This window comes from Onychomys torridus, chromosome 3 (genome assembly GCF_903995425.1).
Source record: "Onychomys torridus chromosome 3, mOncTor1.1, whole genome shotgun sequence".
NCBI lineage: Eukaryota > Metazoa > Chordata > Mammalia > Rodentia > Cricetidae > Onychomys > Onychomys torridus.
In genome coordinates, this window is record NC_050445.1 from 54,006,594 (window position 1) to 54,032,049 (window position 25,456).

General features: G+C 35.5%; 1 protein-coding gene across 4 annotated transcripts in view; it reads right to left on the minus strand.

Annotated features, from left to right (window-relative positions):
• Foxp2 (forkhead box P2) overlaps positions 1 to 25,456 on the minus strand; it is a 531,866-nt gene that overhangs the window by 134,772 nt on the left and 371,638 nt on the right. For all 4 annotated transcript variants that reach the window (XM_036182609.1, XM_036182612.1, XM_036182611.1 and 1 more), the window contains one exon: positions 16,288 to 16,377. In XM_036182609.1, coding sequence (XP_036038502.1) covers positions 16,288 to 16,377 — 90 coding nt within the window. The remainder of the gene's footprint in view (positions 1 to 16,287; positions 16,378 to 25,456) is intronic.

Genomic DNA, 25,456 nt, shown 5'->3' on the forward strand with positions numbered 1-25,456 from the left:
ACCCAATTTACTTCATGGAACACTTTTTTAAAAGCCATAACTGTCAAGATTTTTTTAATACCCTAAACTCTAAGTTTTGTTTAAAATGCCTTAAAAGAATGGTTATTATCTTGAATTTTATCTAGCCAGAATGTCAACTCCCTGAGGAGAAGCACATCTTTGAATTCCCCTTGGTACCTGGTATTTGCCTAGCAACGTGTCTAATACGCAGGGGTATATAGTCACAGTGTTTTGATAGGCTGATAGAGAAGTAAGTTGGCTACATGGAAATGTTGTACATTGTTCAGTAAACCACTGTGCTGTTTTGTTTTTGCCTGTTGTTTTTCTGCTGGAACAAGATCATTATTTTTTATCATATGAAATTTTACAGGGGAGACAGACTTTGAAACTTATTTCTACAATACTCCTGAACTTTCATTTCATTAAATAAATGTATTCTGGCAAAGGCAAACAAAAGATATAAATGTGTGTGTGTGTGTGTGTGTGTGTGTGTGTGTGTGTGTGTGTGTGTGTGAGCTAACCCTGCCTTAGTCTAGTAGTGTTGGAAATCATTGAATGGGAATGGTACATATCTCCACATAGATTAGTGCTTAAGTTACTGTTTCTTATTTAGGTCTTTAAATACATTATTCACTCTCAACCAGCTCCAGAACAGGTGCTTCTTTTAAAATAATTTGTACTAGTATGGCATGAATGAATGCATTTTGATCCTTTAGTGATGGGAAGGTACATTCCAGTATTGAATAATCTATGAATGCTCCATGAGAAACTTGAGTGCACCTTGCTTTCAACATGTTCTGTTGTCCCCAAAGACTAAGGTCATCCTAGTTAGAAAATACACAGGAGTCATGTATACATTTATAACTCTATCTTCTTGTATTTCATGGACTGAGTTAAATATTCTAGTTTGTTAAAAACATGTTTCAAAAATGGTGCCTGAAAGCAAATTAAAGAATGGGTTGAATTTATTTATGTTTGTTCTATGCAACTACAATGGTATAGAGAGGCAAAGCAAGAAAACAGACAGCAGAGAGAGGGAAAGAAGGAAGGAGGGGGCAAGGGAGGAAAGGAAGAGAGCAACTCTTTTTTGTTTGTTTTTCAGAGACAGAGTTCCTCTGTGTAGCCTGGCTGTCCTGGAACTCACTCTGTAGATCAGGCTGGCTTTGAACTTATAGAGATCCACCTGCCTCTGCCTCTCCAGTGCCCGGGGTTAAAGGTGTGCACCACAGCCAGCCAGCCAAGAGAGGAGCATCTTTTTCAGAAGAAAAACGAATCCCTGAGTACAATATTATTTCCAACACACCCCAATCTCTGATGCTTGGTCATCACCCATCTGCTTTGTTCTTGGCTTTGAACTTCCTTGTCTGGTGAGATTCACAATGACAATTACAGGTGAATGTTAAACAAAAATAGAATAAAGTAAAACTACATACGGGAAGAGACAACAAAATGTCAGCATTTTTAAGAACCATACAGAGATAAAGATATTTGGAGGTGATGAAATAGAGGATTGATTTGGTCAACATTTATTAGATGCATGCACATTGTGTGGTTTTTCACAATTAGACGCAAAGGCTGTTATACTCCTGCATTTCCAGGGCATAACCCATGAGTACAATAAAGAAGATGGTCTAAGGGCATTTTAATTTCAGTCCCAATAAGTACTTGAAAGCATGCAGCCAGACTCTCATATGAAATAGGGTCTTGTCTTCCCTCCTCCAGGGTCCCTCATTCATCACAGGATATACCAATGACTTTCTGGTCCTTTCTTGGTCTTGCCCAAATGAGAACATGCTAGGATAAGATTCATTACAAATATTCTCATGAAAAGAATGTTAGAAAAAATGTAGTCCTGTAGTCCGGAAACTGAAATTTGAATTTGGGTTCCTGGGAAATTTCCTTAAGCTTTCTGGCTTTCAGATTTCTGGAGGGAGATAGAGATAGTGCCATTCAACTTGTGGTTTGTTTGGGATGAAATAATAAATCACAGGTACAAAGGTCTTGGAAGCTAGAACTGAGCAGGAACCTAGTCTTTCAGAAGGTGGGGGGCAGGCAGGAGCATTCATTCATGTATTCCACAAATTTCTCCTGTTGCTGCTCTCAATACAGATTTCTCCAGGGAACATGGAAGGCCTATGGAATGTGTCTCTCATCATTTGGATAATTAGGGAAATGCTGAGACTTTCAGTTTTTCAGTGATATTTAATACAACTACTACACATGAAAAGTTTTTTTTTTTTTCTGAACTTCCTTATTTGAAGTTCAGGTCCATGACTGTTTATACCAATCTCCCTTAAAGCAAGCTTGTATTTCTGCTTGCAAACTTGGCAAATGCTTCAGGACTCCAACCACCCAGTACTTGTCCCGCTGCTCACTTATGCTTCATCAAGATGCCTCACTAGAATGCACACAGGCTCATCTTCTGCAGGGGCTCCTAGGAAGGAACCATTAGGTCATGAACACACACAGAGTCTGTAACTGCTTTTTAATTGTGACTAAAATTATTAAAACTGAATCCCCTAAAACCTGCTGAACTTCGATCACATTATGTATGTGTGTGTGTGTTTGTGTGTGTGTGTGTGTTTAAATCTTAATCAAAACAATAAAAATTCTTGTCACTAAAGCATCTCACCTTATAGATCTGCTTTTATCATATAACTGTAGGGCTCATTATATCAGTACTAGTTTGGTAAACAGTTGGAACACATACTGCTACCATTCCCATAATCCATTCTCCCCTTTTCTCTACTTTAAAAACTCCAATTTAGTTTTGTTTGTTTGTTTGTTTGTTTTTTGGTTTTTTGTTTTGTTTTGTTTTTTGGTGTGTGTGTGTGTGTGTGTGTGTGTGTGTGTGTGTGTGTGTGCGCGTGCGTGCGACAAAGTAACTCAATAAAGACAATCATCTCCACAGACTGCTAAAATGACATGTGTTCACACAATGCAGTTTGGGCCAGTGGCTCCTGAGAAAGTTCCTTAGGAAAAGAGGCACAGTCAGCTGCCCAGCTCTTATTGGTGCTTTATCTTTTCTCATTCACCTTCCTATTCCTTCTGCCTGGACCATGGCATGATGGCAGGAGGAACGGCAAACTTCTTGCAGCCAGGAAGATAGAAGCCATATGGAGCACAGCACAGGGCTAAAATCTTGGGCCCTTGCCATTTTTAAGAACCTGTGCCAAATCAACTCTGACCTGAGCCAGCTCCGTATAGCCTGTCCATCAGCTTCATTGCATGACATATTCCTAGTTTCCTAGCTAGAGCAGCTGATTTTTCCTTCTTAGCAAATGTAGAAATACTCAAAATCAATGATCAAAAAGTAATATAATTATTTCATAAATTATAGAATGACAGATTATGTGGGGAGTCTATACAAATTCTTACTATTTGAGAAATCCCTATGTATTATGTGCTAGTCTAGAGATTTCCAATGTCATTTTATTAAACAGACTTCTTGCTTTTACTATATTAAAAAAAGTATTCTTTGTACTTAGTGAGGACAGAAAGCCAGTTAGTATTAACAGATAAAGCAGTGTATTGCATTAAAAATAGGAAGGGAAAGGCTGACTGTAAACAAATGATTTACGTATATATGAAAACTGAAAGAAAGAATTAGATAGAAAAGAAAACACATAACAATAAAGGAGAAAGAATCAATTGTGGTCAAATAAACATAACGCATACTCTCTAGTCAGGGAAACAAATCCTTAGATGTGTTATTTTCAAAACAGATTGTCTAATGGAACAAAGACAAAAATCTCTTAGTGATGTAGGAGGAGCTGCGCAGTGTGACCAGAGCCTGTCATCTCAGGAGACCCAGGCCAGCCTGCAAATTTCTACAGAAAAAGTAAGCTGATAAATTCACTTTTATAACTGCTTCATTGGATGACTGGGACATCCTCAACTTACTCTGATAAAGAAAATGTGGTCTAGTTCACACTATTCAGTTCAAATACTTTAGATTTACTTGGAATCTACCATGCATTAACTGCTGTGTTGATAGGAAATTATAAGCATGAACAAAATCCAGCCTCTTACTTCCAAGATGTAAAATCTGAGAATCAATTGAAAAAGAAGCCAAATGTCTGCAATAAAACCTGTTATAATCTATCATAATAATTACAATATTTGCAATGATGAAAGTGTGATACATGTTCTGGAAACACACATGTGCGATGCATAACTCGATGACAATTCCAGGGAGTAAATCCTGTGAAGTATGTGAAAGCCTATGGAATCTATATAATGGTAATGATCTTCCAAGCTGGTGTAGAATTAGAGAAAGAAGTAAAACAGATGTCCACATTCATATGATTCATGGCACCTTGCAAAATACACAGCATGACAAACATAAATATTTGCAAAGGAAGAAATAATATGGTTGGAAAACAGTTCAGTTTTAAACCACATATCATGTCCACGATGGTTCACTAAGAACCCTGTGTTTTGTGCTGAGAGATCAGAGTGGGGGATTTTCACAGTATCAGAGCAGAGGATGTGACATTATCAGATTAGAAGGGATTAATGGTTAGAGACTGCAGGATAAGATCAGGAAAAGCTGAGAGGAACACTGAGCATGACAGGGAAAATAAATAATTTGAGTTGGAAACAGGTTAATCTGGGTTGGGGTGTTTCACTAGACAGTTGAGAGATACAAGCAGAGCCTAAGAGAAAAGAGGGGCCTGACAGCTTTATGTATGGGCACAAGTCTACAGATATCACATGCTTATGCAAAACCTACATTCAGACATAGCAGGAAATGGATAATGAAAGGTGACCAAGGCAGCCCTACACTTAAGGAGTTTATAGTAGTAGCTATGATTCAGCTGCATGTATACAAGAATAAAAATATGTATAAGAAAAAGTGTGTATGGTGTGTGTGTGTGATGTATGTGTTTATGTATGTATGTGGAATGATGTATATGTGGTGTGTGTGTGTGTGTGTGTGTGTGTGTGTGTGTGTGGGTGTATATATATGTAGTATGTATGTGGTGTGATGTGTGTGTGTATATGTGTAGGTGGTGTGATTTCTGTGTGCATGTGGTGTGATGTGTGAATGTGGTATGTGTGTATGTGTACGTGGTTATATGTGTTTGTGTGGTATGTACATGGGGTGTTTGCTGGGGGATGTCTTTCTGTATGCTGTGAATATATAGGACTATAGCTGAGGAGCCCCCATGGTACTGGTCTAGGCGTTTAGCTTACTGTTTAGGGGACATCCCAGGCAGGCAGTGGGATTGGGACCCACTGTGTGTGTGTGTGTGTGTGTGTGTCTATTAGTGGGCTGAAGATAACATCAGAGAAACTTGATAGTTACCAACAGATATTTAAAAATTGCAGGATAAATTTAGTTGCATGGAGCCGTGGATCAAAGTTTGAAGAGCTGGAGGCGCTTCATGTCTTACTTATGTCATAGTTAGAAAACCGATTAGACAAGGAGAGCTGGGTACCAGGGCCATTGAAGCAGACTAGACTTTTTTTACTTATGGTTTCTGATATCAAAAGCAAGCTTACCAGGGATAATGGATATTGGCTGAGGCCAAGAGGATGCAACTATCTATTTATTCATTCATTCATTTATTTATCGATTTATGTTTTTTTACTTACTAGTACAATAGAGAATATATTTGTCATTGATAATTTCATGTGAGATGTACTAGTACATATATGATTCTGATATCACTGTTAGAAATGATTTTGAAAAGGATGTATTAGAGAGTGGCATCTCAAGAAGACTGAGTAGGGCTACTTTTCCTTTAGCTAACATTTTTACAAGAAGAAATGTACAGAATAAGCAAAATATATACTGCTGTTGAATCTGGAGCAACCTGACATGGCAACCTGAAATAGCAGATGTTCAGCATATTCTCATCTGATTGAAAAGCAGATGGCTGGGGTGTAGCTCAGTTGCAGAGCATTAGTCTAGTGTGGGTGGAACCCTGGGTTCAGTATCTAGTACCACAAAAACCAAGCTTTGTGGCACAGGCCTATAATCCTAGCATCCAGGAAGGGAACGCAGGCTGATCAGGATTCAAGATCATCTTTAGTTACACAGAAAATTCAAGCCTGTCTGGGCTACGTTACAATAACAAAAATAAACAAAAAACAAAAAAATGTCTTGGAGAGATGTTTCTGACGCAGGATATTACTGGATTTCCAGTTCAATAATTTTTATTTACAGAGAAACATTTTCCTTGTCGAGAGGAAAAGGAAGCTGGGGTTCTGACACTCAGCCCTAGAGCGTTTGAGGATGAATTATCTGGAGATTTTTAGGCCTCTTGATTTTCAATCCTCCAATCCACATCCCCACCCACACCCCCATTAACTCAGGAGACTGCAGTGGAATGCATTTCCGGTTTTAAAGAAGGTTCACATATAGTTTCTTAGGTTTGAAAACCATTGTCTGAAATGTTCTCTAAGACTCTTTAGGGAAGTGAAAATAGCTCTTGATGGTGGGAATTCTAAGCCCAAAGATGAAAAGAATCCTCTCAGTGACAATGAGCTTTTGGGACATGACAATTCTGTACAGTTTTATTACAAATTAATGTTTTAAATGTCCACTTTTTAGGAAGAAGTAAGAGTATAGACAAAAATCTGTCATTTGTGTTTTTTCAATGTTTTTGAGAGCATAGTCTATCTAAGAATTTAATCTCTCTGTGATACAACAGATTTTCCTCATGTCAGCACATCATAATGTTCACTGTGTTCCTTGGTTTGTCACTTGAGAATGTGCAGTAGCACCAGCAGTGGAGGATGTCAAGGTGACAGCTTTTACAGCAATGCATGTGTTAGCATCCCAAGTGTAAGGATGGGTATAGTGTGCAAAAGAATCTCGTGTTATTCAAATGCTTAAGTACTTGCTAAACTGGTTCTACATGGATTACAATAAAACAAAATGACAAAACCTTAAAAGAAAGAAATAAGGAAAGAAAGAAAGAAAGAAGGAAGGAAGGAAAGAGAGAAAGAAAGAAAGAAAAAACCTACATGCTGTTAGTCATAGCTGAATGTGACTCCAGACTTCAGCTGAAATCTGAATCTAGACAGACAATTTCTATCTGGAATGATTAAGACCTCAAAGATGAACCTCAAAGATGGCTAGGGCAAAACTAGCCAGTAACTGGTAGTTATGGAAACAAAGGCTCCAATCATCCATCTATCACCCTTCTGAGAGGACTCTGTGCTTTTTTTGTTGTTGTTGTTGTTTGTTTTTTGTTTTTTTCTTTTTGTTTTTGTTTTTTTGAGACAGGGTTTCTCTGTGTAGCTTTGCACCTTTCCTGGAACTCACTCTGGAGACCAGGCTGACCTCGAACTCACAGAGATCCGCCTGCCTCTGCCTCCCGAGTGCTGGGTTTAAAGGCGTGACTCTTAAGTCACTGTCTTCCCCTGTATTCTTAAAGACAAATCAGAAAAATTTCACTAAGACCTCCCAGATAATTTATGATAGCCAGTTGATAGTTATACTTAAAAAGGGAGAATATGGAAGGTAGCAAAGGCTATTAAGTCTATATACTATATCAATACATTAAGTACAAGGAGCTTACTTGGTTGCATTGGATGCTCCCAACAGATGCAGATTGGAAGATCTAGTAGAAAAGAGCCTTAAAATTCCTACCTGTTGAGGACCCATTTCATTATCCTCATGATTCCAAAGTTCCTGTGTTGTATTCCTGCATAATTTATCTAAATATGAAACATCCAGGCATGCCGAGAAGCTGGGGGGCAGTGTCTAGTCTACTGACCTCTTACATAGATGACATGCCACTAATGCTACCATACCATAAATCACTAATGCTACTCTACCTGTCTATTCTACATGGACTCAGTGATCCAGTTAAATCTACATTATCCATAAAATTTTGGATTTTTAAAGATAGAGAAGAACAATGTGGAAGTTTCTATGGAATATTGAAGAGCTGTTATGTTACACTTTGCACAGAACCATTATACTCTCCTAAAGAAGGAGAACTGTGTTTGGAAGGAAGGCTAAACACCCTCACCAGAAAATTCTGAAATGAAAATTTCTTGACTTTTCAGGTTTCTGAAGATCTCAGGATATACAACTTGTGATGTCAAGGGTCTACTATAATTATTTCACATGAGTAGTTTCTTCCTATCTATTCAAAGAGTATAATTTTATGAAAAAATCCCAATATGTCATAACAATTTAGTAACATTTATTTAGTACTTTTGAGAAAAGTGCCTTAGTGCCCAACCATAATTTAACCTAAATCTCAAGCTACTTTCTCATAATGAGTCTATGTGATTTTCACATTAAGTTAGCGACTTAAATACTTTTCAAAGAACAATTCATTACCCATTTGTTTGATCTTTTTCAGTCCTGTACTACCAAATCCAGGATTATTAAAACAGATATAATTAACACAGTAAAAGATGCATTTAGAAGAACGGTCATTAATTTAACTGTCCTGAACAATTATAGCTTGGATACTCCTTTTAATGTTTTGGGAGAATTGCTAAAGTCTTATCAAATGATCACACTATTGTAGTGATCTATAAGTTTCATAAATTTAAGTAGGGGGCTATTTTTAATATCATGAAAATGATTTGATGTCTAGATGCTTCTAAGTCACAGCTAGAATCAAGAACATTGTTACTTTCATACTAAAACTACAACTTAAATTTTGTTAAAGAACCTCTTCTTTGAGTAAAATAAAGTAAGAATGAAACACTGGACACTGGGTTACAAGAGTCAAAACACTTTCAGCATTTATGGATAAAATTATGACTTAGAATATCCTTTAGGATCAGGTTAGAATTAGTTACAAATTTTCTCCTTCCTTTGCAAGAGATCAAAGAAACAGAAAAGATTACACGATGAACACATAGTGAAGGAAGAAAGAATACAGCAGAGAAAACGAAGTAGCAGGGTGGTATTTAGGAAACTTAAGTGCAGTGGAGAACACAGACTGATAAGAATAGAATTCACAAAGGAAACACAGCCTTAAATGGAAGTGAAGTTCTAAATAATTTTGCTTTTTGTCTTTAATCGTGTACTCAGACTGTTCGTCATGCTGTCATTCAGCTGAGCTCTTACACTTCCAAACATCTTAAGATAAAATTCAAAGCCTAAGTCTTAAATCCTATGGAGAGGTCCCATAACAATATTAGTGTTTTATTCCTTTCTTGCTTTCACTTTAGTTAAGGCAGAGAAGTCCAGGGAATATGTTCTTAAATTCCTAACAGATTACAGATAGAAACAAGTACCTGGATAGCTAAGGAAGGAGAAAACCTACCCTCCAAATTTAATTTATGCTCTATAAATTTTCTTTTGTAGGAACCTGAGAAGTAAAAGTGCATTTATTACTGCTCTATTTTCTTGTGAACATTAATTTGAAAGTACAATGTTCCCATTCATTATTGCCCATATTAGCTTTGCTGATCCTAAAAATTACCTGCAATCAGTAAAAAAATGGGGGGATTAAATCATCAACATGTAATTTAACTAAACAGTGTTCTGGTTTTTGAAGACATAGTTTTATTTACCAGATAAGCCTTGTCTGAAAAATTCTTCATTCTCTGACCTTCCTTAATAACTCAACTTACAAGTTGATTGTTCTATTCTCCTCTGTATTTTATTTTCCTTCTTTATTGATTTTACCCCACCCCCATTGTTACATACTTTCCTGCTAGCCATATCATGAACAGACTTCCTTTGCAACATGGTTCCTAAGCCCTGATGCTCTGCCCAAGGACATGGGGCTAAGTCACGATGTACTGACTCCTTTGAAACTATGAGCCAAACATAGCCTCTCCCACTTCAGTTATTTGTTTCTTTAGAACTTTTAGCAATATTATTACTGTGTGTGTGTGTGTGTGTGTGTGTGTGTGTGTGTGTGCAGTGCTAGGTATTAAGTGTAGCATCGTATTAAGTGTAGCATCTTACATATGCCAGGCAAACTCTCAATTACAGAACTCCATTCCCAGTCCAACTTTCATTTCTTTCTTTCTTTCTTTCTTTCTTTCTTTCTTTCTTTCTTTCTTTCTTTCTTTCTTTCTTTCTTTCCTTCCTTCCTTCCTTCCTTCCTTCTTTCTTTCTTTCTTTCTTTCTTTCTTTCTTTCTTTCTTTCTTTCTTTCTTTCTTTTTTCCTTCCTTCCTTCCTTCCTTCCTTCCTTCCTTCCTTCCTTCTTTCTTTCTTTTTTGGTTTTTCGAGACAGGGTTTCTCTGTGTAGCTTTATGCCTTTCTTGGAACTCACTTGGTAGCCCAGGCTAGCCTGAACTCACAGAGGTCTGTCTGCCTCTGCCTCCCGAGTGCTGGGATTAAAGGTGTGCACTACCACCACCTTGCTCAACTTTCATTTCTATACACCCACCATATCAGGCTTTTGTAAACTTCTCCCTGATCAAGCAACCTGAATTGACAATTTCCTTTCAGAAGTGCTTATTTTTTGTGCCACATCCATGCTGGCCCCAAATCTAATATTCTGGGTATGAGTCTTAATATAACTCTAATGGCATCATAAGTCCCTGAGGAATGGCAACAAGATAATCACTCATTCTGAATGAGTAAAGTGTTCCTTCTCTTCCCCCAGCTTCCCTCTCACAGTTGACAATCTTGTCTGCATGAATGGTTTCACCACATGTTCACTGAAGTCCTTTTATGCAAGAACTGAGTCAGGCACTAGTCTAGAGTAGGAAACTCATCGTTCAGGAAATCTGTGTTGCTTACTTTTCTATTTGCTGTGAAAAAGAACTCTGACAAAAATAGTTTAAGAGAATCTTTTATTTTGTTCATAGTTCCAGGTTATAGCCCATCATGGCAGGGTAGGTTTGGCAACAGGTTGAGGAGGATGGGCATATTGTACCCACAGCTGGGAAGCAGAGAACATGAATGTTGGTGACTAGATACTTTCTCCTTTATTTGCAAATCTAGTCCCAAGCCCGCTTTAATAAATCTAATCAATACAATTATTCACAAGCAGATCCAGAGGCTAACCTAATTAAAAAATCCCTCAAAGTATTCCTGGTAGCCTGTCTACTGGGTGATTCTAGATCTTGTCAATTTGACAGACAACACTAACCATTAGTTCTTGCAGCTACAAGGGCAGTCTAGTAGGAGAGAAAAACATTAACTGTAGTTGTACTCCATGAATGTGAAACATACAAGCCAGGGTAACCTGTAAGAGATGAAATCCCCTGGAAGTCCCTAAACAACATTCAGAGTTGTTCTTCTCTAACTAGGGTATATTTTTTAGCTCATTAGAATAGTTGGGAATAGTGAAAATGGACGGCAGAAAAGCAGAAACTGTACTATTGTATATACATCCTAGACATGGATTAAATAGCAGGGTCCTGGAGTCTATTGTAACAATGACGGATTTTAACATATTACCTAAGGATTTATGCCACACATTATATACAATATTCTTTTTTTTTTTACACAACAATTTTGTGGGATTTTAATTTCTACTTTTGAGATGAATTAGTAGAATTCAAAAGATTAAGTGACTTCATGTCTTATAGATGTAGGGCAAATTCAAGATGGGAACTTGTTCTTCTTTCTCCATGCCATGACTTGGATTTGTGTGAAGTTTTCCACACAAATGCACTTTGAAGTGATAGGATAGATACACCAGATGTTTTTCTATAGGATATTAGTTCCAAGCAGCTCCCCCAGTGGAAACGTCATACTAGTTAAAGAATGGTCTCAATTTAGATCTGCCTCTTCAGACTGCCTTTCAGAAATGCTTTCTACTAAAATGGAAATCAAGATAACACAAGACATGATCTAAAGTGTGCATAAATTAAGCCTTTCATCATTTTATGATCAAGATGCAATGTGTCTGACTTAATGAATGTTTTGTAGAGATGAAGATATAGCAGGTAGAATCTGCCTAAATTTATTTTTCATGTTTTCTATATCACAATGACTTCCTCTACTGAAATATATATGAACATTTTCATGTTATACTTTTATGTGTGAAAATATTACCAATTCTTACAAGTAGAACTAATGTTTAAAATGTTTAATTTCATGTTTTATCAATACATTAGTGGAACTTTGTCATTTCCTAAAACATACTCAGTCATGTCTAGTTCTGTGTCCCATAAAGTTAGTATTTTTCCCAAAGTATATTATTGATTTTAAAATTAAAACATTTCTGCCTTAGTCCTGATATTTGATACAAAACATGAATTACTGAATAGTTGACTATAGACTGATGTTAATTAATTTCATCATTTTTTAAATTTGAGGGATAAAGACAAGAGATAAATGATGCTAAATTGCACTACATCACAATATTTAAATGCAGGTTGCAAAACTACATACAGAAGAATATAATTTTTGTGTAGTGATAATGCAATCTATAGTATTATTGCCTGTCATTTAATGAGATAAAAGGCCTTTGATGTTGCTAAACATTTTATTGGAACAATAATTTAACACATGAGATTTAATTATTTGATTCCAAAGCATTATATGGCTGTGTCATATTACCAAGAGGATGCACTGGGTCTTGAGATGATCACCTTAAGAAACTTATGATACCCATCATTTTCTTCAGAAGAGAAAATGAAATATATCTTTAATCATGACATTTTAGATTTGGCTAATCTGCTCATTGTCTGTAAGGCTATCGAGAGACTTCACATTTATATAATGATTTTGTGGCAGAGTCAGAACAAGACTCCTCTGTTTAACTTGCTTTTGCTTTCTTTTCAACTGTTCTACTCTTTCACTTCCTGAGACATATACTTACAAAAAGTGAGTAGTTTTAACCACCTACTAACACAGATATCTTATAAGAGATACAAACCTTCAGTGAAGGTGTGATCATGATGCTGTATACTAATATTCATCTGAGATAGCAAAGCAAGGGCATTTACCTTAAATTTACGTCTCTGCACTGCACAGCTGTTGGAGAACCACAAGTCTGTCTCATGGCTGTAAATGTAACAAGAACAATAATGCGACCGGTTTTCAGATCTAAACTAAATTAAATAAATATGCCATAGGCTAGTTATTGATAATGTATTTTTACAAAGAAATTAAATTTCGCATTTTTGAAGTGTGCATGTGCATGAATGCTGTGTGTGTATGTGTGTGTTTATTCCTACTAACATAATGTTAGTTTCATGAAATGAAAAAAAGCATTCAATACTTTTGTTGGCAAAATTTCCTCAGTATGGATCACTATAAGTGTGTCACGTGTAGGCAATGCTAGTAGTGAAACCAAATAAACCACATGTAAAAGAGAGGCCATCTTCTTTTGTTCAATCAGACTGTTTCCTTGGATATAGTAAAAATGCAAAAAAAAAAAAAAAAAAACCAAAAAAAAAAACCAAACATGTAGGTGATATTTAGGTGAACATCAGCTGCCATGTGCATCACAATATCTGTAAGTTATTTGTCAATATCTTGTTATCTGATATACTTTCTGCCTAGACATATCTGATTGGAACATCATATAATGAATAGAATATGTAAACATATTTTAAATAGAAATATTCAGATACTTATAAGTATCTGAGGTCCTGATTAAGATTGGTAATGAAGTTGGTCAGGTATCATAGATTTTATTTCCTTTTTCACTACACATACTAATATCTATGCCATTCACATCACAGAAATGGAAAAATGTCAATGAAAGGGAGCAGAATACAAATACTGCTCTCACAAAAACTGACTGTATCATGCCACCTTCCAAGTCTGGCCCCACTTTGTAAGACATAAAGAAATTCGGATGAATGTTACACATGCAATGGTGTATTGTTCTTGTGACTCAAACCATCAAAGAATTATTATCAGCTCTGTATTTTATTTCAAACTTAGTAAAACACTGTCTTGAAAACTAAATTTTTTAAATGATGATAATAAAAAGGCATCTGTTCTGGTCCTTTAAGGCATTCTGCCTGACATGGCTGGAAGCTCTGTTATGTATGAGCATCAAATAGCATGCCTTGCAAGTGTTGCTCAGCTTTTTCAATTACCCATTAGAAACTTAAAATATAATACATCTCAACTATATGAAAAAAGTTTTGTTAAACTCTGAGTTATTGGGAGAAAAAAAGAGTATGAGAAAGTCATATAAGACACTTTTAAATATTAATTTCATATCACATGATTAAAAATTCTAGCAAATACATCCAGTTTTAAAAACAAATACAATTCATGTTAATAATATTTGCAGAGGCCAAGATGAGCATTGACTAATATCTCTGTTTAAAAATAGATGTATAAACTGGTGTGGAGCACAGCTACATTTTGATTAGACTTACAATACAATTTCTTCATGTCTACAACTGCTGAGCTTATGAAGTAGCATGAAATATTAAAATTTCAGTTTCACATTGTATTAATTACAGTGCATATTTTGGGGAAAATGTAAGTCTTCATTAGTTCTAATTCCTCATTTGTAAAAACAACTTCTTGTCCCTGTGACACGTTATGTAAATGATCCCATCCCAGCTACACATGATATGAAAGCACTATAACCTTATAATCTATACAATGAATCAGATTCGCATGCTCACAAAACACGAAATACAGGTGACACAAGGTGAGGCTCCAGTGTGGTTAGCGGCTGCAGCTGAGGAGCGGTACGTACGATGATTTTTATCAATCTTTCATGCTAAACCAAGGAAATTGAGGATTTCTGCTCAGAACTGATTTACATTTACAGCTGACACATGAACAAATTCCTGCTTCAGAGACACTAGCATTACACTTTACGTGTGAATAATTTAAGTAAAAAAAAAATCGTACGTATTTTAGTTAACAAGTGTATAAAATATTGACTTGTCCTTTAACAACAACAGAAAAAAAGAAAAGAAAAAAAACAAAACTAGAGCCCAGCCCTGGGTTCCACAGACACCCCAACATGCGCAAGAAGGATGCATCTATTGACTAAGCTTTGAAGAGGAAGAGGCAACTGTAAATCCTCTTCTTTGACTTCCGCTGTATGGTTTTTCATTATGCTGCCAAGTCACAGAGTCTCACGGAGTCAGATAACTATGACAGTGTTACGCCCATTGCTGTAACTAAGTCAGAGATACAGTTGATGACAGAGCAAAGTCTTCCCCAGGATTCCTCATTAATTAAAAGAAAATACTATGGAATACATTTAAAGAGAAAATCTTGAAAAGATTCTTAAATTCTGGAAGGTTCCATGAAACTTTTTAAATTTTCCAGTTGTTACAGAGATGTGGCTCTTAGACACTGTTGAGTTCCTTGTATTCTTATCTTTCTTCTCCTGTAACAAAGGACCTTGTTCCAAAGAACATGTATTTTCATCTCAACTTTGTGTAGGGCCTATGAATTTTTTTGGTAATATAATTCTGGCTTATGTGGATCAATAGTCCTTAATTTTCTTTAAGAGAAGCTAAGCTACAGAACACTATTACATAAGAGTTAGATGCTAACCTCTGTGAATACATATAAATATTAAAATAGTCAAAGCCACTAAGAAGAGAATATCTTGTTAAAAATAAAGCTATATGAAATGACTGCTTAACCCAAAATAGAGCTTGCCTCACTTGACACGAATGTATATAAAACAAATGCTTCAGGAGAAAGTATTGCCTATTTTTTCAAAAGTTCTTAGAGACATTATGAGAGATGTCTATAACAATGTGAGAGATGTCTCTCCAACTCCACATTCTACCTAGTGAGAATAAACTTTAAAATATTTCCCCCAAGGAAATATTCCATACATCTTGGTTAAAAAGACTATATAAACACAATGGTTATGTTTATGTGATACGAACTTCTTTTAGCATGAATACATATGTCGGTTTCACAGGACAAATACAGTAAGGAAGGACAACAAACTCCAGAATGTGTTCTTATAACTGTAGCAACAGTAACAGGTCCTTGTCAAACTCACAGATTTTTTTTTGGGGGGGAGGCACAATCAGGGAGGATTTATGCATCTGTCACTGGTCACCTGGATACTACTCCAGAGGATTGCCTAAGACTGTTTAGTTTCCTTCCACACCATTTCACCATGATTTTACTTTAATTTTCATATTTTAATCTATTAGTGAATGAAACCCCACTGATATCCACAAAAGAATTTACACAAAATATTTTATGCCTATATGTATCATATTCCTACATAATATTCTGCAAGGAATGAACTTAGAGACTTTTTGAAATCTATGCTAATAGTATTTGTAAAGCTCCCTTTACAAAGTTCCCATGAATTCTCTTTTGAAGCTAACATTACATATATATGCAAATGCTCTAATTTCTTACACAAATAGGATTTACATTGTCATTATTTGTGAGCGTCATTAAGATCAGGTCTCATGGATGAGCATGCATTACCAACCTGCAATGGCCTCTGTTTGTCGCTGCTCTTAGGAGATTTCAACCCACTTGTTTGCTGCTGTAACAGAAGTTGTCTTGCTGCCTGGAGAGCCTGAAAGTAAAAAGGAGAAGATAGCTAAATATTTGTTAAAACCTGGAATGGCTTGCAAGTTGTTCCTCGCTTAATATAAATGACGAGCATCAACCTTCTTTACACCATTATTCTTTTTTCTCGTGACATGTAAAAAGAAAATCACAGAATATACCTATATACATTTATTCAAAATCCTGCAGATGCATGTAATCCTGCAGTACATAAATCTAATTTGTTTGAAAGTGCTTCAAGAAGAGAAAATCACAAACTGCATCAATAATCTCATTCCCACAGAACTTATCTCTGAGTGTTCCTAAAATGCCCACTCCCTTGCAAATTAACATTCAATTTGCATTTTCATGTTGCAGTTCTGAAGCAAAGACAGTAAACTTCAAGTGCTACCGGAAGCTGTAATTAAATTTGACAAATCAACATCAGATTATCTTGAAAGTGAATTAATAAGGATTTTCACTAAGATTAAAAACACTTTTTTTGTACTTACAATTCAAAGGGGGAAAAAACCTCTCCTTTGACAAAATAAAGTGCAGTTTTAATGCCAAATAAAATTGAGTGGGTTTCATTTGCATTCTTGGCAAAATCAGAGAACAAAGAAATTACCACTCAACCAATCAGGTTTGTTTCTGTGTGTGACAGAATACCAATCAAAACAGGAGATGTTTTCATTTATTTTTGTGTTTTCTTACCCACGCAGAAAAAAAAAATAACAACACAATAAAGTAATGTATGCATGCCTTTTCCTAGAGAAGTTGGTGAATGGACTATAGGAACTTACATAAACTAGTTCCAGAAACCAAAATACATTTCATATTACTTAAAGGGTTAGCACTATCAAACCAATATTTTAAAAAAGTTCTTGAGCGCTCTTATTTAAAAATTGTTTTTTCTGAGTTCCATGAGCAGTAGAGATGAAATTTTTCAATATATAAAATTAAGTCTTGTCTGACATTGTTCTTCATTGTTTTAGAATACAAGATGATTTTTCCCATTTTGGAATAAACCACAGATCAATATTCTCTTATAATAATTAAGATTCTCAAGTGATAAAAAGTACAATTTTGATTGGGATCAATAATCTGGTTTTTGAGTGAGTTTCTAGTATCCATGACAACAGTTGCTTTGACAAGATGTGCATATGGCTTTACACGCCAGCTGGTGTGAACAATGTTTGAACTACTGCATTGAGATGCTGAGCAAACAGAAAAAGTTGCCACGTCTTAACCCTCAGGGAAAGCAGTCATCCCCTGATCAATTATGAAAAGACAGAGAAAGGGCTGCTACAGTCTGGCTCCAAGCAAGTTTTCTGAGACACAGGCAGACACAGAAGCCAAAGTAAGCAAACCGGATGCACCAGCACCCTCTGCTAACAACACTGATGGTCTCCCACAGCAGGACCCAGCACCCTCTGCTAACAACACTGATGATCTCCCATAGCAGGACCCAGCACCCTCTGCTAACAACACTGATGTTCTCCCACAGCAAGATCCAGCACCCTCTGCTAACAACAATGATGGTTTCCCATAGCAGGACCCAGCACCCTCTGCTAACAACACTGATGGTCTCCCATAGTAGGACCCAGCACCCTCTGCTAACAACACTGATTGGTCTCCCATAGCAGGATCCAACATCTTTGCAAAGCATTGCTTTTGTACTTGGAAGCACACTTGCACACAGTGATGATTTTTTCTTTTGGGTGTCTGTGACCTTAAAAAAAAGTTTGTCAAGTAATTACAGTCAAACTAAGTATTACTAAGGATGGCACCTGTCAGTGAATTCAGGCAATGTATTATACGGTTCAATATGAGGATAAACAAAACATTAATTCCATAATTATTTGTTATCATAAAATTCACTGGAAAATTCCTCTCAATGTTTGATAATATGCATTTTCCCCTTTCAATTCTGACCTAAAAGAATAACCATGAGTGGCAGCTTTCAAATTCATATTACTATAGTGTGACTTGAGCTGTACTTCTGTACAACTTTAAAAAACAAACATTGAAAGCAATTACTTTCCACACATTTTCCCCTCTGAGCTCTCTCTCACATGTACATATGTTTGTGTAAAATGTTGTCCTTATACCATTCTAATCAAAACTGCTTAGAATTTTGGAACAATAATGATCTGCAATAAAAGCAATCATAGAAATGATAAAATTTGACCCCCACATTTTGACAAGTGGGCAAACATTAAGTTCTAGGGCTGTCATTTGCTTTATTTAAGGACACAAAACTATTTATGAATGCTTTGTTCAAGGTCACCTGCCTTCCAGATGAGTGTGCATTTCAGTGTCCCATACTATTTCTATTCTGTCAAATAAATCAAACTTTAACTAACAATGAGAAAAATTCTAGGAAAAGAAAATATCTAATGTCATAATGAATTATGTTCACTTGCATGATGATGGCAACTCCCGTTTTTTTTTTTTTTTCTTTCTCAGAACTTAGAAGAAAGACGTTATAATCCTTTTATACTTGAATTTTCAAGTTAATATATAAGCATCACAGAAGGAAGGCATACTTATTTATTGATAATGTTTCTTTTCTTTAATACTCCACTGAAACCTTATAGACCTCTAAACCTTTATAATATCCTGATCACCAGGTCAGTCTTTACTAACACAATTTCAAAATTCTAGAGTAAGGCAAAAATCTTAGAGTATGTCAACTCTAGGTCTCTTGTTTTGCTGACAAGAACCTGAAGAATCAGTTCCCCTGGCACAGGACTAACATCTAAAGGCAGTAGGAGAGCACAGTCAGTCATTTGTCTGGTTCCCAAGCTCAGGGCTCACTTACATTGCTCATTTTATCGGCATTTCTGAAAGTATCCTTCCATCCCAACGCCAACAATAAATCATTGTCCTATGTCAACACCAGTGCTATAGAAAAATACTAGAGAACTAGATATACAAGAACTTTGCTCATACAGTACAGCCAGGCAGAGACAAACACCCTCATTCCTGGTAAGGGAGTAATAAGAACATTAAAAAAAGGGAGCTGGTTAGCTTATGCTTCTTCGGTTCTTAATATTGCACATGTGCTTAGAGAATCTTTAAAATGCACAAGGCTCATCTTCCAATACAAGTGCTTAAGAAAATTAAGAGTCACTTGCCTGTCTCCACATTCTTTTGGGAGCAGTAACAATTGCTGTAATAAACAGAAGAAGTGGGATAACAAAAAAAATAATCTTAGGCATCCATGCGTGATTTAAACCCCATAAGTAGAAATCCCTGGCAGTTTGTATTCAAGCTGCATGCATCATATGACATTTTTATTCCCAATATTCTAGATAGTTTTTAGGACTAAATTTCAATAAACAATTTCTCAGAGACACTTGTGTCAACTTTATAATTTATTATTGTCACTGTTCAAAAAATGAGATGTTATGAAGTAAAGCACTTTCATTAATATAAGGAACTGTGTCAAATTAATATAAGGTACTGTGTCAAATTATACAAATTATTAATTTGAAAATCACTTGCTCATTATATATTGATGAATAGAAAAGAGATAAATGCTAGTCATCCTCATGTAGTTTAAGATTTATCTAATGTCATATGGTCATCTCTCCTCTGGATTTAATTTATAACAGAAACCCAAGGGTTGTTTACAAAATTTCTTTAATAAATGTTGACCCCTTTTTGAATGAGTAAGAGAAGAGATTGTGAAGGCAATCAGACCAAGTTTGAGTTGCAAAAGCACATTGGCTTTGGATTAAGGATGTGCATGATTTAATACAGTTATCTAATACTAGTAAGGCTAAGAGAATTAAGATAGGATATTCTCAAAAGGGAATAGGATTAAATATTTTGAGAAATGAATGAAAATATTTATAAATAGATTCAAGTTAAACTTTTGGTAGCAGCAAGGGTGTAAGAAACACGTTCTCTAGAATGGAGTGCATTTTGTTCTCTAAAGTATTTATTGAAAACATCAACTGTAACTATTATTGCACAATCTTAAGTAAGGTAAACTTTTGCAAGCAGAGCAAAGTTCAGGCATGTCACTTGTCTCACTCGGTATTAACCTCATGTTGTGATGAGCCTCACAAAACGTAATTCTATGGAATAGGTCACTGTGAGAATTAATTTAAGGTCAAAAGCTTTGTGAACTGCTAGAAAGACCTGTAAGGTTTTTTCTTTCTTTTTTCTTTCCTTTTCTTTTTTCTGTTATTTGGAGGAACACAGAAAATACTCCATAGAAATAAAATTACTTGAGCATAGTTTAGAGATACCCAGAAAACCAAAATGTTGAGTATTCTAAGGTTTATAAGTGACTCTCTTTTCCCCTAAGTATATATACATATATATTTGGGGGAAAACAGACATCATTCATATCACTCTCCATAAAAATAGGAATGCTTAACCTATCAGCCTGTTGCATTTGAGACATTAAAATGAAAAATGACATCTATGCCCATTAATATCTTCAATGTATAAACAGCACAGCGTGACACATTCTTGAGAGCTGAAGGCTACAAAATCTCTCTGAAACATAAATAACAAAGCACTCAGAAGCATATTTGATGTTGATATTCATCTCTGAGAAAAACACTCCTGCCTAGGCTTCTTAGGAAAATAGAAACAGTCCAAATGGATCTCCTGTAATTGGTTTCAGATAGCGAGGTCAGAAGACATACGATACGAGAACCAACTATGTGGAGCAGGCGAAGCAGGAATGTTTACATAGGCACTCCCCAGTATACTGACAAGGGTTGTAGGCTTTGCAGATAAACAGTACCCCAAAAGAAACTGCCAGCAGAGCATCTAGCTTTTCACTCATCAAACTCACATCTTTAAATTTTTAACACATTGTGCATTTCACATATTATTCTGAATACAGACTAATACATAAAAGAAGTCTCCAAACAGAATTTCATTTTCTGTCTATTTTCCCAACTGTAGTTGATTAAAAGTATACTTAGATTATTTATCAAAGAGTATAAATCTCTATTCTGTTTTGTCTGTCTTCTTGTTATGTTCCTGCTAAAGAGAATATACTGATAAATGTGATCTGAAGTCTCATAGCGCTATTTAATAGAAGAAGATTAATCATCTAATTGTCATAACCTATTTTCAAACAGCAATCTATCAGAGTGAAATTATGCATCTGTAGCTATTGACCCCTCATTTGATCATTCATGATACATAATTAGACTAAGTTTGCTTGAAAAAAAGATAATTATTAAAAATATTTTTGAGATAATTATTTTCTACAGCACATACATATAAAGTTAGAAGATAAATGTATGAATATATTGCATTTATATTGTGTATCACAATGGAGGCCAAATTGTAAAGCAAAAATCACTTAATTTTTAGACAAAGTAGGAATGAGTAATGACTTGTCAAGCTTCCTCTTTACCAATCAGATACAAGGCTTTTTGCTCAGAAGATCCACTGGGGAGATAACCAAGACATTAACTCTGCCTTGGGTCCACAAGTCATCTTCAGAAATAAAAATGAAGTCCTCATGAGTCATGTCCAAACTCAGTATTCACTGCACTATGTAATACAGCTTTAAAATCTTCACATCATTGTGAAATGGGAACTAATTGTTGAAGTGGATTTGGTTCTCTCTCATATAGAATCATACACTTAGTTTTAAGTGATTAAAAATTTCTCCTGCGAGCTGGCATTCAATAGTCTGCCAGAAATAGTACCAAGTGGCATGCTATACCCCCTCTTTTCTTCAATCTTGTGTTGTCAATGGTGATGAGTCATTCATGGATCACACAGTGGAACACTAATATTAATCTCAATACTACTAACTAGGAAACATTTGCATATAGAAGAACTGTGCCAAATTTAAAACTCTCAAATATGAAATGTAGTAATAAATTAGAACCAATTTTCTAAAATTAAAACATCCCCTTTTCATAGTACATGTTCCAGAAATCAGTGGCTAACTTGTGCTTTCTTGGTTATTATTTTCTTTGTGATAAAATATTTTATTGTATTTTCCATCTATATTTTGAATTTATTTTTTGTTTTCAATAAACTCTAGTGGGGTTTTTTTCATTGCAAGGGTAACATCATCTTTTAAAAATTAAAACAGTTAAGTATGCCTTAGGTATGTTTGTGCACCACATGCTTGCCTGGTCCTTCACAGGCCAGTAGAGTGTGACAGCACCCCCCCCCCCACACACACACACCTCGCTGAAAGTGAAATTACAGATGAATATAAGCCACCATATGTGTCCTGGGAATCAAACTAGCAGCCAGTGCTCTTAACCACAGTGCTATCTCTCTAGACCCAGCATCATCTTGTTTGGATGTTGAATGAACACTAAGTACCTTATAGTATGTATTACCTGAAACACATTCTATTAAGAAATTATCTGAATGTAAGCTATTATTTGAATAATCTTTTCTGGATTTTTCTTGTCAGTTTAAAAGGGCAATTCCAGATGCATTCAGAAAAATATTTTGAAGCTTAAAATACATGGGTTTTACTTACTATTAAAGTTTATGTATTTACCAGCGGGCACACCAAGGACTAAGCCCTGCATACTTGTGGAGGAAGACGTCATGTGACATTGTTTCTTCCTTCAAAGACAGTATTGTTTGAAAAAAGAATATCTAGTTGGATGTCAAAAGGTCACACACAAGCAATATTAATTAAAAATAGGAATCACAAGAGATACTGTAAAAGTAAAACTAACAGGACTAAATACTTGGCTATAGGGTAAAGTACAAGAAGATAGTTATGACTCCAGACTGCAAAGTTTGTAGTTGACTAGGAGATTGGCACCTGGATAGGAGAAGGCTACAGAAAGAAGTGGATTGTAGGAAGGGGAAGGTGGGGTTTACTTTCTAGGGGAAACTAAGTTCAGAGTGGTCAGGGATAACTGACTGGAGAAAGATGGGTAGTTAAAGAAAAAGTAGCTTATTATGTGTCTGACAGAGGGGATGAAGACAGGAAGATCCAGGCCCAGTCAAGGACTAGGTTGAGAGAAGATGAAAATAAAGGAAGCACATTATGAGGAGGATGTAGTTACAGATGTTAAATGCACTCACCAATGGGACAGATTAAAGAGACAAATAGGAGACTATCACATCTACAGGGAATTGATTTGTGACAAAGGACAGAAACATACAACAGGGAAGAATGACGTGATTAAAAACTGAGCAAACGATAAAGATATATACTCCTTAAACAACGGCCTATGAACGGACAACAAGTCTATGAAAACATGGTAAATACCATTCATCATCTGGAAAATCAATGCAAGTCACAGTGGGGCGTCACTTCTAGCATGGAAAGCAATTTTAAAAGACAAAAGATAGCAATTGCTGGTAAAGATATTGAGAAATGGGAATGTGATTGAACTTTTGGTAGAATGTAAGTTAGTAAGTCATTATGGAAAACAGTCTGAAGGTCACTTAAAAAGTTAAAAATACAAATAGAACTATCATGATCTATTAATCCCTCTATTGGATTTCCTAAGTAAGGAAAGTCAGTGAAGACACTTCTGAAACAGCATATTAATTGCAACAGTCTTCATAGTAGCCATGGAATGAAAACAATAGAAATGCCCATGAATTAATGAACAAACAAAGAAAATGTCATTTATATAAGGAACTACTGAATTATAAAAAGAAGGGTTCTGGAAGAAATATACTGTGTTAAATGAATAAACTAGTCAGTACACAATGCCATGTGCTGCATAAGCACATTCATGTGTCAAAGTTAAAAATTATAATCTAAAAGAATTTGAGAGCAGACTAGTGTTTACTAAAGACAGAAAGTGTTGGACATGGTGCGGGAAGAGGAGAGACTGATAAACAAATATAAGTTAAAGTGAGCACTTAGAGGTTATGATGTAGTTTTCTATGACAGAACAACTATGGAAAACAGCTAGGTGTTGTACACTGCAAAAGCCAGAAAAAAACAAAGAACGATTTTACAAGCTTCAAAATGAAGAATAGATAAATGAGGAGATTTAACCATATTTAAAAGTTATACAAGGTCCACACACATGAAAACATCTAGTGGTACTCCAGGACAAAAAAATATATATTTTATATATCAATTAAAAAAGTAAATTTAATGAGAAAATCATGCTACAAGTGTTAAGCTTGGGATAACCACATGCTAATTAATTCCATCACAGTTTTATAGCCGAGACAAATGAAAACCCACATGCCCACCAACAGTTGTTTAATAAATGTATACAACAACTTTATTAAAAAGTCAATACATAAAAACTAAAAGTTGCATCAGCTCATGAATGGATACATAAAATATGGACTATCTATGAAGTAAAATAACAATTGCCTCTAAAGAGAATATAATATTGATACATGCTACAAAATGGATCAATTTTGAACACATTAGGATACAGAAAAGAAGTCAGAAATTGAATATCACATATTGGATGAACTTTCACATAAAATTCCTGGTATGGGGGGACTCTAGAGTGACAGAATATATATTAATGGAAGCCATAGGAAGGAAGATAATGAAGATCATGGACTTTTTAAAAATAAACAAAAACATTTGGAAATTTGTTCCATGATGTTGCACACATTTAGAAAAATCTAGAAAAAAATCACTTGCACATTATGGAAAAATTGTATCTCATAAAAATCATTTGTGAAGGGATTTTTTTTTAAGACAGGGTTTCTCTGTGTAGCTTTGCGCCTGTCCTGGATCTCGCTTTGTAGACCAGGCTGGCCTGTGAAGGGAAATTTTGGGTAATATTTATAGTTATCAAAATCTCAAAAGGCTGAAGTTTTATGACTGTTCTTGATTTGATAATCTGCATGTGAATTGCAAATATCAATTTTCATAGTGAAGCCAGATTGTAAGGGTCACCAGTTGCAAATGGGGAGAAACACAGGTATGCCTACAAATAATCATTTTGATAAATTCCATGAAGATAACATTAAAGAATAATAACAGCTTGATCTATCTATCTATCTATCTATCTATCTATCTATCGACAGATCTCTCTCTCTCTCTCTCTCTCTCTCTCTCTCTCTCTAAAGCAAGGGAATTTTGACAATGAGCTTTAGGGTAGAGAGGAACTGAAACTTCAGTAGATAAGAGAACTGTGACAGTCTCCAGAGAGGAG